Source organism: Rhinichthys klamathensis, unplaced genomic scaffold (genome assembly GCF_029890125.1).
Source record: "Rhinichthys klamathensis goyatoka isolate OS25496 unplaced genomic scaffold, OSU_Roscu_1.1 h1tg000046l_1, whole genome shotgun sequence".
In the NCBI taxonomy this organism is placed as follows: domain Eukaryota; kingdom Metazoa; phylum Chordata; class Actinopteri; order Cypriniformes; family Leuciscidae; genus Rhinichthys; species Rhinichthys klamathensis.
In genome coordinates, this window is record NW_026606593.1 from 409,834 (window position 1) to 428,552 (window position 18,719).

At 37.6% G+C, this 18,719-nt stretch overlaps 1 protein-coding gene across 1 annotated transcript in view; it reads left to right on the top strand.

The window, feature by feature from the left end:
* Positions 1 to 2,332: 2,332 nt before the first annotated feature.
* ap2b1 (adaptor related protein complex 2 subunit beta 1) overlaps positions 2,333 to 18,719 on the top strand; it is a 68,264-nt gene continuing 51,877 nt past the window's right edge. The window contains exons 1-14 of the mRNA XM_056247307.1: positions 2,333 to 2,469; positions 2,941 to 2,995; positions 5,249 to 5,354; positions 5,450 to 5,585; positions 5,670 to 5,915; positions 9,580 to 9,770; positions 11,580 to 11,801; positions 12,001 to 12,121; positions 13,124 to 13,219; positions 13,435 to 13,550; positions 13,891 to 14,056; positions 14,704 to 14,802; positions 15,474 to 15,733; positions 17,576 to 17,768. Coding sequence (XP_056103282.1) covers positions 2,959 to 2,995; positions 5,249 to 5,354; positions 5,450 to 5,585; positions 5,670 to 5,915; positions 9,580 to 9,770; positions 11,580 to 11,801; positions 12,001 to 12,121; positions 13,124 to 13,219; positions 13,435 to 13,550; positions 13,891 to 14,056; positions 14,704 to 14,802; positions 15,474 to 15,733; positions 17,576 to 17,768 — 1,989 coding nt within the window. The 5' untranslated portion in view covers positions 2,333 to 2,469; positions 2,941 to 2,958. The remainder of the gene's footprint in view (positions 2,470 to 2,940; positions 2,996 to 5,248; positions 5,355 to 5,449; positions 5,586 to 5,669; positions 5,916 to 9,579; positions 9,771 to 11,579; positions 11,802 to 12,000; positions 12,122 to 13,123; positions 13,220 to 13,434; positions 13,551 to 13,890; positions 14,057 to 14,703; positions 14,803 to 15,473; positions 15,734 to 17,575; positions 17,769 to 18,719) is intronic.

The window sequence follows — 18,719 nt, forward strand, 5'->3', positions numbered from 1 at the left end:
TCACTGGAACGTGCTCTCTCATTGTTTTTGAGAAGAGCACCCAACACATGTAAAAAAAAACATATCTAGCAGACCATCACTCAGGCCTGTCTGTCTCCTATGAGCAATTCACAGTCAAAGCATTTACTTTATCATCTTCAATAGAGAATTATGACAAATATTGTCAACCTCTTACTGAGAGAACATACATCTTATCAGTATGTTTTGGGAAAGTTCAGTGATCTAGATCTCCAAGAAGCAGTGTATCTGGGTGTGTGTGTGGGTGTGTGTCAGTTTCCTTTGTTACAGGTTCTGACTTTCGTGAGGTGAGCAAACTGGCACCCAGGGGAGATGAAATGACCATCTTACAGACAAACCGGAGCCTAGAAACACTTATTTGTGACCTTGGTGAGACAGGAATCACTTCCTGAACCAGGATCCTTGTTGTCATCCAGATAATTTATGGAGATGTGCTTCTAACCATCTGTCCATATGTGGAGATTTTATCTGTCAGTGGTGATCTCAGCAAAAATATCACTCACAAATTAATATTTTTTGGTCGCAAATACATCCATTTTAGGTGCAGTCTGGAGGGTCCTCCATATGTATGTATATATATATATATATGTATGTATGTATATATATATATATATATATATATATATATATATATATATATATATATATATATATATATATATATATATATATATATATATATATATATATATAGCCTATTTAAATATGACAAAATAACAAAAAAGTCCCCATAGAAGAGTGCCATACTGATAGGGAGAGGGATAGTTCACCCAAGAATGAACATTCTATCATCATTTACTTGCCCTCAAGTTATTCCAAACCTGTATTAACTTTCTTCTGCCGAACACAAGAGATACTTTGAAGAATGTCGGTAACTAATTAATGGGCTCCATTCCCTATATTGTATTGATGACATAATTGTCATTTTTGGTGAACTATCCCTTTAATTGCGATTTACAGTTTTAGTAGGTTTGCTATAGGCCTATTGCCAAATGCTAGTGCGATATTTTTTTTATCTTTGTCATTTTCTCTTTCCCCTTTCTCCGTGCCATACTGTTTATTTAATGCTAAACTATTAAGTTTATTTAATGCTAAATAAACTAATTTTTAAAAAGAAAGCCTGATTCAACTTTAATGGAAATGAAGTGAAGCAAATGCAGACAGACTACGTGAGTTGCAAATGGCAATAGGTGATTTTTTCCAGCCGATTTTCAGATGAAAGTCTAATTTACATAATCCATGAACGAGGAGGTGAGGTGTTAATGACCGCAGGGATTTAACTACCTGTTGAGATAATCCATGGTCCAAAATAAACTTCTTTTTTTGTAAGAAGATGAGTTTAAAATTTGTCAAGAAGCTGTCCTGCTCACATCTGATACAAACATTTCAAGAAACGCAAGAAACGTAAAACCTTATGGAGCGCGATTAAACATTATTGTCCGTGACCAAGCGTTTTTTTCGTTTTCATTTTGCAAACCCCCATAAGGCCCAAAAAATCAACCCAAGTGGTCCCGTATAGTGTTTCATTTAACTAGACACATAAAACTAGATTTTTTTAGAATTGGTCTTACGCATATTGTACTTATTTTTCCCAGTTTTATCTTCTAGTCTGGACGTAAACTAACGTTATAATCTTTTGTCTCCATATATATAGACATTCCTTTGATGGTCGGCCTCCCTGTGAAATATTTCACAAATAAGTCTATTTGAACCAAATTCTACAGGGGGTCATTTTTATAAATTATAAGCCTTTTATAGATTACTGTTATTTTACAGTATAGGCATGTATTAGGACTCCTGAAAGAGCGAAATAAACTGGTGAAAGTCTTCACAAATCCAATTCTATGTGAATAAATCTTCTAACATTTTCTTAGTGAAGAAGATTCATGCACAAGCATATTTGCATACTTTACAATCCAATCAAACGTATGATGTTCTCTTATAAACGTGTTCAAATTACGAAATTAAACAAAAATGTAACAAAAAGGGACTTGAAAAGGATTGAAAATATTTTAAAAGGATTTGGGGGTCATGTAAGTTAGATCCAAATATTTTTTAAATCAAGCTGATTGGTTTCCACGCAATGTGAGACAAATAACATTTGATTTGATATTATCTCCTGCAGAATGTGAACTGATGTAATATTAAGCTCGCCTGGCTTGTATAAAATCAATAATGCAACCTTTCTTTTACTGTCTATGTCTCAATAAGGTCTCAACCATAGACAGTAAAAGAAAGTTCTCAACAGAGATGGTTGGTGTAACGTCCGTGTGGCTCCGATCTCACACATGCTTCTTGTTTGTTGGTTCCGCTCTTCATTTTGTTTTTCCGGGTGCGCTCCATCTTCCAGCGTCCGACCAGGCTGTGGCAGAAACCGCATCTTCCATCTCCCCGCCGGGAAGAGCTCCAAAAATAACCAAATATTAATCGCTTCGATTCTTACATCCCTTTGTGCGTATATATGTTTTGTGTTTTCGTCAATTATTTGCCTTATAATTTAGACAGGACAGATCCCTGTATTTGAGTCGACAAAATCCTGCTTTAAGGTTTTCACTAGCTTAGCATAGCTGGATCATTTTGGGTCACGCCCAATTAATAAACTTAACAATCATTAGAGTTGTGAGGTGCAGCTGCAAATATTATTTCTGACATATCTGTTATATTATGTAACGTCTTGTTACTGTGGTTATGTTACTGTGTTGTTGACAGTTCATGTAGCAAATGGTCTACATAACTGTTCCTGATGATTTCCTGTGAAAAATGGGAATTGCAGACATGTTTCAAATTTGTATCTGTTTTCTAATTTCATGACCGTTAATGGAAATGGCCAGTTGGCAATCAAATATATTTTGAGATTATATTATTGTTGATTTTATGCATTGTTAAAAGGTTTATATGTTTAATTGATTCCCTTCTCTTCAGATCTAAGAAGCTGTCAGAATGACTGACTCCAAGTATTTTACCACCAACAAAAAAGGCAAGTACTTTTAAAATCTGCTTAAATATGTTAATTTCAGCTATGGGATGGTCATATGATTTAAAATGAAATTATTTTAAAAACCCCAAACAATTTTCTCACAGATTGATATAGAAATGTTTTTTAGATTTAAGATTGTGAAGCATGATATAGTCTAGTGGTGTAATTTTGTAGTATGCAACTATGCATGAGGACCAGATTCAAATCCTGATATAATTTTTTTTTTACTATGAACCAAGCAAAATTGCAACTGAACTCGACTGCCAGTGATTGCCCTCAATTTCCTGCATTTTATGTATAGAAAACAGCAGAACTGACTTTTTGATGAACCCCAAAATAATGATGTATATTAAATCTTTACTTAAACTATCACTGTAATAATTCCTGTGTACTTTTAAATTATGAAGCAAGAACATACATTATTAATGCCTACTTTTGCTGTTCCAGAACATTAAAAATATTAGAAGGCCTGGATCAAATCAGTCCTTCACGTATTCTGTAGTTTATAGAAACAAATGAATTTTAACCCATCAGCATTGTACACGTCAAGGCTAAACTACACTTTATCTTTGAGCATTTTGTGAATCAGAAGCTGTTCTCTGTAATCTTTTTAAATGCACCATATTTGCGCTGATTTTCCCCAAATGCTGAAGTTTAATTGATTTATAGGCTTAATACATATAAAATGCTAAAACGGTTGTGTGTTGACAATTCAATAATTTGTCAAACTTTGGACGGATTTCCCGGCACACAAAAACTCCTCGGTCAAAATTACAGTCCTTGGCTAAATTACACATTTTGGCTTCAAAAGGCGACGACTTTGGGGCACTATTTATCTTTTACCTACAATAATCATGGAACTTAATTATCAAATGTAAAAAAAAAAATATATATATTTTGGAAGTTGTATTAAAATTCCATTTGGCAAATTTGAAGAGGCTCGTGCTCCCTCGGTTTGAATGAGCACGCCGCCTCTGTGAATGTGCACTCGTTTCTGTCAAGACCTTCAGTACAAGAAGAGGACACACGCACAGTTCCTTGATCTTTCCAGTTTGGACACAGGCACTCACGGGGCGAAAAGTACGCCATACCCCATGCAATTACCTTGCGTACAAGCAGCATTGATACAGATTTGAATGTGGGATACCATATGGTAACAATGTGAAATGTATGATACCGAATGTGATCTAGAATGTTTCTAGATCATATTTTATTTGAATGTATAAGAAGTATGGGGTTTTCAGGTGATTTTAGGGGTATTAAGTAACAATGTAAAACAATTTTGATAAACAGAAAATCGCTTTGATTTGTACGTATCAAGAACAATCTAGTGATTCATTTAAATTTGTTAATTAATTTAAAAGGGAAAATGTTGGTATTTTAAAAACATTAATCAAATGTTTTTGAGTTCATTCTGACTAAATGAATATACATTTTCAACTAGTATGTAGTAAGGTAATAGTGCCATTTTAAAGGTTCCTATTTTGTTCTCCTAAAATAGGATTACATGCATCCAAGGTCAAAAAACACGTTTCGTTTTCTCATAATGTACATTGCAGCATCACTTATTTTCTCACAGTGTCTGAAATGGTTGGATCAAGGATTCGGTCACTCTGAAGCCCTTCTTTTTGAAAGCCTACTCTGCTCTGATTGGTCAGATGGCCCAGTCTGTTGTGATTGGTCTACCTCCTACATCGTGTGTCATAAATAAAACGTTCATTATCATATCTGAATTTCTGCTTCGTAGGCTTCCTCAGCACAATGATACGAACAGTAACAATGGCATCGGTTTTACCATATCAATTCGTGCCCAAGTCCTCATCATGGAAGTGCATGCAAAGTGGATTTGCTTTTCGTAGCACCGAAAACAGCCTCTTCTTGACATGTAGACAAAACACTAGTGTTTAAGGGGTCAAAGTAGATGTTGTTTGCGGGCAGTCAATGAAGACCATAGACTGGCATTATGCAAATTTGTTCCAAACCTACGTAGGTTCGAATTACTATCGAGTCAGTTCAGAATCAGGTCTTTTATTTAGGAGACAAGAACTCGTGCACTTTGATATTTAAAATGTTACAGACCTTTTAGATTCACAAACGGCTATATAACACACTACATGAAAGGTTATACGGGGGGAAAAAAAGCATAATCTGGGAACTTTAATGCTTCTGTTGTGTTCTATAGAGGTTGTATCAGTATCAGCCTTTGAAAACCTCAGATAAGATGAACACTAATCATGTTTCTCTCTGTTTCAGGTGAAATCTTTGAGCTGAAGGCTGAGCTAAACAATGAGAAGAAGGAGAAGAGGAAAGAGGCAGTGAAAAAAGTCATTGCAGCCATGACAGTGGGCAAGGATGTCAGGTGCTTCGGCTCATTTATCACCATCGCACAATCAAAGATGGACTCTCACTTCCCACATTATGAATTAAGCTAATATCTTTTCACTGCTTCTTTAGTTCCTTGTTTCCAGATGTGGTAAACTGCATGCAGACCGATAACCTGGAGCTGAAGAAACTGGTTTACCTGTACCTTATGAACTATGCCAAGAGTCAACCTGACATGGCCATCATGGCCGTTAACAGCTTTGTAAAGGTACGACTTTTGGATCGATCTGATCAGATATCAGTGTTTATGAAATTCCACCAGATTGTCTGAAGTCGCTCTCTCTCTTTTTAGGACTGCGAGGATCCAAACCCACTGATCCGAGCTCTGGCTGTGCGTACAATGGGCTGTATTCGTGTGGATAAGATCACTGAGTACTTGTGCGAGCCTCTGCGAAAGTGTCTGAAGGATGAAGACCCCTATGTGAGGAAGACCGCCGCAGTGTGTGTGGCCAAACTTCATGACATCAACGCCCAGATGGTGGAGGACCAGGGCTTCCTGGATTCTCTCAGGGACCTGATCGCTGACTCCAACCCCATGGTTAGACACTTTTGATCTAATTTCAGAGAATGCATGTAGGGGTGTGCGATATTGACAAGGAATTATATCTCAATATTTTCTTGGATTTAATCGATAATGATAATTAGACGATATTTTGCTTCGTGTGTTATTGTGTCGGTACCTTTGGCAGGTTTAGGACTGCCGTGAACAGCTGATATTCTTCATATTCTCTGTGGTGGTCAGTTCACAGCAGTGACAGAAATGATCTTTTCCAATAAGTTTAAATAGATTTTTTACTTTTATAAAGCCATTTTTAACCTATTTAAAAATGTATGCATCATTGTTTGTGTCAAATTCTTATATTTAATCAATAAATTCAGTTAGAATAATAAGACACAGTAGGGCTGCTACCAATTAAATGAAATCACTATCAACAAAATTCATCTTTACACTGCAGAGGAAACACAAAAGCTGCCTATGAAGTAGGGTTGCCAACTTAAGAAAAGGAAAATACGGGACAATCGTGGTTCTTAATAGGAAAATAAGGGACACCCAAAATATTTGTGCTGTATCACAGTGTTTGTCATTTCAATGTCTGCAGTTAAGTATGTGTATTAAAGGTTCTCAGACATAAACACATTTGTTTTGTCACATAAACACAACCTATTTATGTACAATTTAATTCTAAAATGAATTTTAATGTCATACAAAAAAATGTCACATTACACACAAACCATCGTTCAAAATAAAAGCATTTATCTAAAATAGAAAACTTTTGTAACATTATACACTACAGTTCAAAAGTTTGGGGTCAGTAAGAATATTCCCCCCCAAAAATAAAAAATTAAAGAGAGTAATAGCCTACATTTATTCAGCAAAGATGCATTAAGTTAATCAAAAACATTTTTAATGTTACAAAAGCTTTCTATTTCAGATAAATCTCCTTTGAAATTTCTATTCATCAAAGAATCCTGACTTTTTTTTTTTTCAAACATTAATAATAATAATCAGAAATGTTTCTTGAGCAGCAAATCACATCAGCATATTATTCCCTCAGGTAGATTTCATGTTTTCTTGCGTTGCTGGATGTTGGACTCATAAACAATAATCATGTTGTTTGAATTCGCCAAAACTGATTTGCCGAAGCCAAAACCCGGACAGTGAAAGGGATTTGCCGTTAGCGCGAGTCCGGATCGAACTGGGAGCGACCAGGCAGCAGAGGATTCTGTTTACAAATCAAACAAAGATTCTCAATTTAGAGTTTGTTATGCGTATGGTCTGATGCGCATGAGGGTGGGCTGTGATTGGATGATGACTGGTGTCGTGATCATTCTCTAGTGTCGTGTTGCTGTTGTATCAGTCAGTGGTTAGATCAGCGTAGCAGTTAATAAACAGGACAAGGGAGGTCACGTACGGGACAAATAAATTAGGCCCAATATACGGGACGTTCCGGCTAATACGGGACAGTTGGCAACCCTACTCTGAAGTGACATATAGATGTATTTACACAGACTGTTTAATGCATCTCAGAGGGACATGGATGCATTTAAACTGCAGTAAATTCATAAATGTTTTAAAATAGTTGAATATTGATAATTTGACACTTTAAAGGTGAAATTAAAACTGCCAGTAGTGACAGAATTTTCATTTTTAAGTGAACTATTCAAGGTTCTTTATTCCTTCTTGTTTATTGTTCTTGTTAATTGTTTGTTGTATAAAATCAAAATACTATTTGTAATCATGCTGATATTTGGAGGGGGAAAAACAGCACTCTCCGTGTGATATTAATTAACTATATTAAATTATATAAATATATAAGACATACAGAGGTATTTTTGCCACCTTATCTTGAATATTGGGTGCATTTAAATGCACTATAGATTAAATCATGCAGTGAAAGCGTGCACTCTAAATGTGCAAGCGCACTTAATCTTACCTACTGCACTACATCCCGTAGTGTATGCGTGAACTCTTTAGGTGTGTTTTTGTCAAATGAGGAACATACTCGATAATGTCAGATTGCACATTGTTAAAACAACAATCACGATATTTTATTAGACAATATACAGGTCCTTCTCAAAAAATTAGCATATTGTGATAAAGTTAACTATTTTCCATAATGTAATGATAAAAATTAAACTTTCATATATTTTAGATTAATTGCACACCAACTGAAATATTTCAGGTCTTTTATTGTTTTAATACTGATGATTTTGGCATACAGCTTATGAAAACCCCAAATACCTGTCTGAAAAAATTTGCATATTTCATCCGACCAATAAAAGAAGTGTTTTTAATACAAAAAAAAAGTCAACCTTCAAATAATTATGTTCAGTTATGCACTCAATAGTCAATACTTGGTCGGGAATCCTTTTGCAGAAATGACTGCTTCAATGCGGCGTGGCATGGAGGCAATCAGCCTGTGGCACTGCTGAGGTGTTATGGAGGCCCAGGATGCTTCGATAGCGGCCTTAAGCTCATCCAGAGTGTTGGGTCTTGCGTCTCAACTTTCTCTTCACAATATCCCACAGATTCTCTATGGGGTTCAGGTCAGGAGAGTTGGCAGGCCAATTGAGCACAGTAATACCATGGTCAGTAAACCATTTACCAGTAGTTTTGGCACTGTGAGCAGGTGCCAGGTCGTGCTGAAAAATGAAATCTTCATCTCCATAAAGCTTTTCAGCAGATGGAAGCATGAAGTGCTCCAAAATCTCCTGATAGCTAGCTGCATTGACCCTGCCCTTGATAAAACACAGGGGACCAACACCAGCAGCTGACATGGCACCCCAGACCATCACTGACTGTGGGTACTTGACACTGGACTTCAGGCATTTTGGCATTTCCTTCTCCCCAGTCTTCCTCCAGACTCTGGCACCTTGATTTCCGAATGACATGCAAAACTGAGCAACAGTCCAGTGCTGCTTCTCTGTAGCCCAGGTCAGGCGCTTCTGCCGCTGTTTCTGGTTCAAAAGTGGCTTGACCCGGGGAATGCGGCACCTGTAGCCCATTTTCCTGCACACGCCTGTGCACGGTGGCTCTGGATGTTTCTACTCCAGACTCAGTCCACTGCTTCCGCCGGTCCCCCAAGGTCTGGAATCGGTCCTTCTCCACAATCTTCCTCAGGGTCCGGTCACCTCTTCTCGTTGTGCAGCGTTTTTTGCCCCACTTTTTCCTTCCCACAGACTTCCCACTGAGGTGCCTTGATACCGCACTCTGGGAACAGCCTATTTGTTCAGAAATTTCTTTCTGTCTTACCCTCTTGCTTGAGGGTGTCAATGATGGCCTTCTGGACAGCAGTCAGGTTGGCAGTCTTACCCATGATTGCGGTTTTGAGTAATGAAACAGGCTGGGAGTTTTTAAAAGCCTCAGGAATCTTTTGCAGGTGTTTAGAATTAATTAGCTGATTCAGATGATTAGGTTAATAGCTCGTTTAGAGACCCTTTTCATGACATGCTAATTTTTTGAGACAGGAATTTTGGGTTTTCATGAGCTATATGCCAAAATCATCAGTATTAAAACAATAAAAGACCTGAAATATTTCAGTTGGTGTGCAATGAATCTAAAATATATGAAAGTTAAATTTTTATCATTACATTATGGAAAATAATGAACTTTATCACAATATGCTAATTTTTTTAGAAGGACCTGTACATTGCATACCTCCACATTCACAGTACTTTACTAATATCTGAATTTCTCGTAGGTTGTGGCAAATGCAGTGGCTGCTCTGTCTGAGATCAGTGAGTCTCACCCCAACAGCAACCTCCTGGACCTGAATCCCCAGAACATCAATAAGCTCCTGACGGCCCTCAACGAGTGCACCGAGTGGGGCCAGATCTTCATCCTGGACTGCCTCTCCAACTACAACCCCAAAGACGAGCGTGAGGCCCAGAGGTGAGGGAATAATGATCCTCATAGGTTTCTTTATCTCGACAGGTGTACGAGATTAAGGAGAGTGAATTAAGTTTCCCAAAAAATTCAGATTTGTTTGTTTTGCTTGTTTGTATGGCTGCAAAATTTGGCCAAAATGGTCTGGTTATATAGCCAGTCAGTTTGACTATAAGATAATAATTATAATAATAATATTTGTTATTACTAAAATAAAAACAAAATACAAAATTACTATTGTAGTACTTCACTGTAAAATGAAAAATTTATATTTAAGAAAAATATAATAATAATTATGGGTGGGCGATATACCGGTAGACACGATTAACCGGTTCGTATCTAACTATCGTCTCTATCCCGGTTACCCTCATGTGACGTTGCTGTGCTGCGCGGCCACGAAAGCTCAATGTTTGCATGTGTTTTTTAAATACTGATTTTAAACCGTTGAAGCGCAATTAGCAGTGAAAATCAACTCATTTCAGTATATGCACGTGCGACATGAAGCCGCTGCTCATACAGCGCGTGAGAACCGAACTGAGTGCTTTTTGCCGCCTATTTGGGCTTGAACGGTTAAATGCACATTCCTATGTGTCAAAGTGACCATGTATTTGCAGGTAAACAGTCATTTATGTCTTAAGTGAACGTAAACAGTTGAATAAATTATAAAAAAAACACCAGAACTATGATAACATTATTATTTATTTTTAGTTTGAGAATAGAACAGCAATAAAATTCATCAGTACTGCTTTAGAGTTTCATTTCCTCAATTTTTAGATGATATGTGGCGTTTTATTCACATGGTATTCATTTTCCTTTTGAGACTGGTATTAAGAGATAAACAGAGTTGTTGGTGGATAAACCTCTGAGAGGAAATAGAGACTTGCCTTTTCTATTTAGGTCTAACACTTCTTTGATTCCATTCATAGAATTCATATGTAATTTAAATAGCAGCATGCATAATAGTGCAATACAAGCCATACAAAGTTCTTATGAAATATGAATTGCTGCATAGATTAAATAGGAATATTAAAAAGGAGAAATTCAAATCAAGGTCTTTCCAGATTTGTTTTTTTAATGCAGAGTTTGATTTAGGGGCCGTTTACACGACACCGTTGTCAACTAGAAATGGAAAATCTTTTAAATGTTTTGGCCGTTCATATACACAACACAGTTTTGGGAGCCTGAAACGCAAACTTTTGAAAACTGGTTTCAGAATGCACGTTTTTGAAAATGATACTGTTATCATCTCCATGTAAACTACAAAAAAATGTGAAAAAACAGTGACATCATGCGCATGTGTATTTTCTTGTTCACTCTATAGGCACGTAGTGTTTCGTGACATCGCCAACTACTGGCCTAGAATGCATAATACAGCGGTTTTTGTCGTTTTGGGGAATCCGTGTGAACGGGTATCGTTTTGACAGCATTGTCGTCTGTACGCGAAAAACGCAAAAGAAAAACCTTTCCGTTTTTAGTAGTCAGTACGGCTGAAATAGCTTTGTGAAATGTGCAATTGTTCTATTACCAGTGGAGGAATAAAATATACTATGTGATTTCTGATCATATCAAATGAAAGTAACATTAAGACTGAATAAAGAAGGACTCAGGACAGAACCTTGATGGACTCAACACTTGATATTACTTTTTGCTGTGTGTTAATGCCCACTAAGAAAAACATACTAATGTTACATGGAAGACTTAAATTGTTAATGACAAATTTTATAATCAACCTATTCCAAATACAAAATTGAAAAAAGAGGATTAATACAGATGAAAACACTCTTAAGCATAACTCCCTCTTCCTGTCTCTTTTAGTATCTGTGAGCGTGTGACTCCACGTCTCTCTCATGCTAACTCGGCTGTGGTGCTGTCGGCGGTGAAGGTGCTGATGAAGTTTCTGGAGCTCCTGCCCAAAGACTCGGATTACTACAACACTCTTCTGAAGAAGCTCTCTCCTCCCCTTGTCACGCTGTTGTCTGGGGAACCAGAGGTCCAATATGTGGCCCTCAGGAACATTAACCTTATTGTGCAGAAACGGTTAGACTGCTGTCCTTATTTTTCAGTCCTTTTTGTTTTCTGTGGAACTAGTTTAAGCGTTTTTAATGTGCTAATCACTCAGCCTCTGCCGTAGATGACTGAATGCAGTCACTAGATGGCAGTGTTGTCCATTTGTCTGTTTGCTTGGTAATTCTGAATGTTTTGACTGAGAATAAGACGGTGATCTCTCTACCTGCAGGCCTGAGATCTTGAAGCAGGAGATCAAAGTGTTCTTCGTCAAGTACAATGACCCCATCTACGTCAAGCTGGAGAAACTGGACATTATGATCCGCCTGGCCTCTCATGCCAACATTGCCCAGGTATTTCAAAAGATGTTTAACTCTTAGCTTTTCAAGTCATTATGTCTTACTTGCATGATGTTTCTGAGAACAGGATATTCAACAAGAAAACAGTGTAGCACATCAATATTATCCGTCAGTGCTTCTCATTAGTAGCCAGAGGCAGTCAGTTTATCCAGTGCTTTAAAGGTTCATATAATATAGATTATTCTGCAACTCTAATTAAAGCTGAATTAATTGCATCTTTATTTTCACTGTCGCATATGTAAATGTAGAGATCACATTCTCTTTCATAGATCTATACAATCCTAAATTTCCTGAATTCCTGTGATGATAGCAAAAAAAAATGTAGCTAGGACATTTCTAGCATTCCCCTGAGATTTAGATTTTAGAAACAGGAAAATGTATCAGCACTTTTCTTCAAATAAAAAAAAAATTACATGTTCAGCTGAATGTTATATAACACTAGTATTAATTGATGTGCAAATGGGCTGCAATTTGATTTAGTCCTTTATGTACGAGAATGAAAGACCTAAATATGTACTCTTTTTATTTTGGCCTTTACTTTCTTAATTGATTGTGCACAGTTTGTGTTGCAAAGATAACACATTATAACACATCGTCGATTTGTCCCTCTAATTACATATTGCTTAGAAGTGTGCTTAAAAGGAACATGGTCTCTTACACTTTCTATTTGGTTACTGTTTGTCACTGTGTTTATCTAAAACCCATACTTAAGGCAATTGAGCTGCCTGGGATAAAATGACAGCTTTGATTACACTGCATCTGACAACAAATTGCTTCGTTGCATTGCGTTATAATACATTCCATGTCATTTAGCATTTTCCCCCCGTAAATATCTCTGTTTGTAAGACGCTAATATTAGACTCTTCTCACACTTTTCCCCCTGAGTTTATTACCTTGTGAGTTACCGATTTCCCGTTCTTTCACTTGTGGAGGTCATTCAGCCTTTCACAGTCTGTTTCTATAGAAATCCACTAAAAATGATGTTGATTTCTGTAGGTACTGGCTGAACTGAAGGAGTATGCCACTGAGGTGGATGTAGATTTTGTTCGGAAAGCCGTTCGAGCCATCGGCCGTTGTGCCATCAAAGTGGAGGTAAGTCTTGCCTCATTATTCATCCCTAAGTACCTACATTTTGTACGTCTTTATTCTTTAGTCTATAGAAATGTCTGATAAATCTCTGCTATTTAGCTTGTTTTTTGATTACTTAATATCAAGCATAAGAAACCTTTATTGATTTTTTTCGTTGTATATTGCGTTGAAAGAGCTGTAGTGCCTTGATGAGTTTTCTCTTATATCTGTGTGTACAGCAATCAGCCGAGCGTTGTGTTAGCACCCTTCTGGACCTCATCCAGACCAAAGTCAATTATGTTGTGCAAGAGGCCATTGTGGTCATCAGGGACATCTTCCGCAAATACCCCAACAAGTCAGTTCATAACTCTCATCTGAGCTATTTTTATTGATACTTTTCAGTACTGAATGAAATCACAGTTTTTCTTGTCCCCTCCACTACTTTGATTAGATTTTTTCCATGAGCTTGTCACAGTGCATTCTGGGATTGTCTTATCTGTAAAGACTACATGCCTTAGAATTAGACTAAAATGAGGTATCTCAGCCCAGGTGTGATCATTAAAATGCTGTGTACACAACTCACTGGGTTTTGTAACAGAGAATATCAGTTTGTCTAAAAAAAAAATAGGTCCATGTAGAATGAAAGAGCATGTAATTTAATTGCCTGCTGATTCAGCTCTCTGTAATATGCACAGATATGAAAGCATAATTGCCACTCTGTGTGAAAACCTGGACTCTCTGGATGAGCCCGACGCTCGAGCAGCCATGATCTGGATTGTGGGCGAATATGCAGAGCGTATCGACAATGCTGATGAGCTCCTGGAGAGTTTCCTTGAGGGCTTCCATGATGAAAGCACTCAGGTTTGACATTGTTATTGTTTTAGATTGGGTGTATTCCAGAAAGCAGGTTATGTGACATAACCGGGTTTACTCCGAGTAAGCGTATAACCAACTTTCGGCTCCAAAACCTGAGGTAACTTAAAGGGTAAGTAGCCATAACAACTTACTCTCTGAATATTACCTGCTCTGGAGGGTGTGTGACAGATGACCAGTGGGTGTGACCGATTGCACAAAATATTATGTTATATAGTATATACAGTATATTAGAGCTGCACGATTAATCATTAAAAGATCTCGGTTTAAACAACCAGGGGTCAGCAGAGTGTGAACACTGAACAGCGCGTATTTTGTCGCTGCCCATGTTAATGAATGAGAGGGTCGGCCGTCACGCTTCCATTCTGATGTGAATCGCTCTCATTCATTGATATGGGCAGCAACATAACACGTGCTCCTCATGCTCCGTTGATGCTTGCGATGTGAAACGTACTCCGGTTTGGCTGAACTCATGTAAGCAAGTTTTGGGTTAATCAACCGAGATTTCAGAGTATATGTGACGGTAAGTTAGCCTGGCTTTCTGGAATACCTCCCAGGTTTTTGTTGTTGTTATAGTAAATGGTGTCTTTAAAAGAAGGGACTTATTAAGGTATCCACTGCATTGTTGCTTTCAGGTTCAGTTGACTCTCCTGACAGCCATAGTGAAGCTGTTCCTGAAGAAGCCTTCAGAGACTCAAGAGCTGGTTCAGCAAGTGCTCAGTCTGGCCACTCAGGTGAGATGTGCTTGGGCATTACAAACCATAGTGTTACTCTACAATTAAGTGTGCTTCAATCAGGACTTTTGGACCCGATCACTGGAAGCGGTATTGAGCGATATGATCACTGATACAGATCAACGAAATTAATAACATTATTTTTAACAACAATGTATTTTAAGTATAAAACAATTAAGAGGTGAAAAGGTATCTTGAATTAAAAACTCTTTATTTATTGGCAAGCGACATGTGCAACATATTCCATTTCCTCTCTTAGAGTTGGTTAGAGATGAACAAATACAGCATTCCTGTGAAATAATTAATACAAATGAAAACAGAACACAAAGTGATCTAATGTAAAACAACACTGCATAGTTTTGACTGTATAAATTAAATCTAGATTAATCCTAGTAAATCTACTAAAGAGTAATGAGTGATTTTCATCATTAATGAACAATAATGAAACAGACGGCAGCAGGAATATGATGCTGCTGTCACTTTAAGACTGAATGCATGGATTTAATATACTAATACACATGCAATTTATTTCCCAACTGTTTATTCAAACATTAGCATTACACATCATCAGAAATTTCACATCATAGTGACGCATCTCAGAAGGAGCTCAGTGTCTGGCTGTCAGTGTCACGTTTCCTTTCCTTTCAACCTGGTCTCGTTCTCCATCTCAGGACTCTGATAACCCTGACTTGCGTGATCGTGGCTACATCTACTGGCGTCTGCTGTCCACCGACCCCGTGACCGCTAAAGAGGTTGTGCTGTCTGAGAAGCCTCTGATCTCAGAGGAGACGGACCTGATTGAGCCCACCCTGTTGGACGAGCTCATCTGCCACATCGGCTCGCTGGCCTCCGTCTACCACAAACCCCCCACTGCCTTTGTGGAAGGAAGCCACGGCATTCACCGTAAACATCTGCCCATCCAGCACGGCAGGTACTAAGACAGCTAAAACAAAATCTAGCTAAAACTCTTGAATATTTCATTGGCTGTCTAGAAATTGCTCTTTGTAAGTGTGAGGTCTGTAATGTGGTTTATAAAAATCTTTGGGCCAGATTTAATAACAGATTGCACCAGCACAAACCCTCTTTTGGCTTTAAACAACTACTGTTGTGATTTACTAAAGACATGCAGTGAAGATTTAAATACTGGAAGGCGTGGACACTTTTTTTTTTTGACCCCGAATTTATTGCATATGCACTCCTACAGAGTTTCCCTTTCAGATGCAACATTTATGGGAGGAGTATTTAAATCATGCAGTGTGATTTACTATCGTTTGAGGTAGTCAGTTTACTGGGATTTGCGCCATTATTTAACGCCTAGTCTCGCGTAGCCAGACCTTCAGAATGATGGCAGAAGGTCTAGTCTCTGTCACAGCTTTCATTGGCCAAGCGCCACCCAAGAGGCCATCTGACTTGACATGTCTTTAGTTACTTAGTTTTGTTCTGGGTCATGTTTAAAGGGATACTCCACTTTTTTTGGAAATAGGCTCATTTTACAACTCCCCCAGAGTTAAACTGTTGAGTTTTACCGTTTTTGAATCCATTCAGCCGATCTCCGGTTCTGGCGGTACCACTTTTAGCATAGCTTAGCATACATCATTGGAGTGGACAAGACCATTAGCATTTCTAAAAAAAAAATGACCAAAGAGTTTCAAGTTTTAAATAGGAAAAATATCGAAACTCTTTGGTCATTTTTTTTTTAGAAATGCTAATGGTCTTGTCCACTCCAATGATGTATGCTAAGCTATGCTAAAAGTGGTACCGCCAGAACCGGAGATCGGCTGAATGGATTCAAAAACGGTAAAACTCAACAGTTTAACTCTGGGGGAGTTGTAAAATGAGCCTATTTCCAAAAAAAGTGGAGTATCCCTTTAAGGGAATGAAAACGTAAAGTCTGTTCCTTTGATAACAGACTTTTGTACATCTAATAAATGATTAATTTAAGATTTAAGTTTACTGCAACAGTGGTGCCACGAACTTCACATGCTTTTGAAAATCCAGCGTTTTGCTGACGTCTCGCTAAAATGAAGATGACCACTTTGAAACTCCTTAAGTGTTGCCCATTTTCTGCACTTTATGGATCAGACTTTCAGCCAATGGTCTGTGGGCGTGATGTCTGAAGCTAAGACTATTTACCGCCTAAAAAAAGCATGTCTTAACCCATTTAGTGCTTGACATGGCTAGGATAGTTGCTGTTGGAGGAGGAACCGCAAAGAACTGAGAGTGCGTGGTAGAGAAGTGGAGAAAATTTTCACCACTTGTTTGTTTGTGTGTGTTCATTTATTTGGAAGGCCAGAGGAAGATGCTATCTAAACGTATCATTTGCCAAGATACTTTTTGCTGGTTTGCACTGTTCTTGGCAGATTACGTTGGTCATAATGTAAATGAGCTGCTGCGTCTGTGTTCTTTAATGTGTGCATTGTCAGTAGATCACCCACAGAACTTTCCACTCCCATCTGCGCTTTTATAGGATTGCGGTCCCTCTTTTTTTCCCCCTGTTTAGTAAATAGGGCCCTTAATCTAATAATCACAACTCAAAATCACAAAGTCATGGTAAGTCTTTGGCCAAAAGGTCTGGCATCCCTGTTATTTGTTTTTCTCTGAATCAGTCTCAGTCCAGTAATACAATGGGGGACTCATCGTAAGTAGTGCCACACAGAACCTACGTTGTCCTCTCCATCAAACAATGAAAAAAGGGCTTGTCGGTCCCATCCTTTTGTTCACTTAGTTTCACTTAGTGTTACACATCTCAGTGTGTATCATCATTCTTTTGCAGTATCGACACCGGGGAGAGTCCAGTCAGTACTGGCCAAGCTGCTTCCATCGATCAACCCCAAGTTATTCCATCTCAGGGTGACCTCTTGGGAGACCTGCTTAATCTGGACCTCGGTCCCCCCGTCAACGTCCCCCAGGTGTCTTCCATGCAGATGGGCGCTGTGGATCTCCTTGGAGGTGGTCTGGACAGTTTGGTGCGTGTTCTTGAATTAAAATTATATGGTTTGTTGGTGGTGGTTTTGATTTTATGATCTTAATGTCCACCGACCCTTAAAACAATTTACAATGATGACCATATTTTCCGTAAGAGTACCATGGTTACTCCAATTACTGTTACAACAGTAAAACTGTGCACTGCAAAAATCTGTTTATTATTCAAAAAATTTCCAGTAAATATATAAACAGCCATTAAACATTTACCAAGCCAAATTTTGTAAGATAATAAAGAGGTTTTTTTTATTTGGAGAAAATATATTTAATTACGTTTATTTTTCTTACCTCAAAGGTTGTTTTTTTTGTGTGTTTTAAGCATAAACCTCACTAAGTTTTGTAACTTATTTTATGTTAAGTTTTGTAATTTATTTATTTTAAGGATGTTTAGTTATTTTCTTTTATTGGGAAAACAAAAAAAGTAAAAATTCTGTCACCATGAAAAGAAATTAAACAATGACAGAAATGCTGTGTGATGGAGATACATATGAATTTTTTTAATGATTTTACAGTACTAACATCTGTACTGTAACTGTGGTATTTTAGCAGAAACTATGGTCACTTAATTGTGAAAAGGGAGTGCTATTTTTTTTAACAAATCAGTTGAAATGTGATGCACCGATCATGATTTTCATGGGCGATTCCAATTTCTTTACAAGCTAATTTACCGATACCGGTTGCCGATTTTTTTTTTTTTTTTTTTTTTTTTTTTTTTTTAAGCAAATGTATTTGTTGTTTATTTGCTGTATAACAGGCAAACTGGCTTTAAACAAAAAATATCCATAGCCATTTGAAATGAGGCAACAACTGAATTTAATCATGGTGCAAAGAAAGATGTTAAAGATGAAAGTTGTTTTTTATTTGAATTAGATTGCATAATTTCCAGATTTAAGGTCTGACTTTAGATTTGTGAAATTATGCTACATAAGACACAC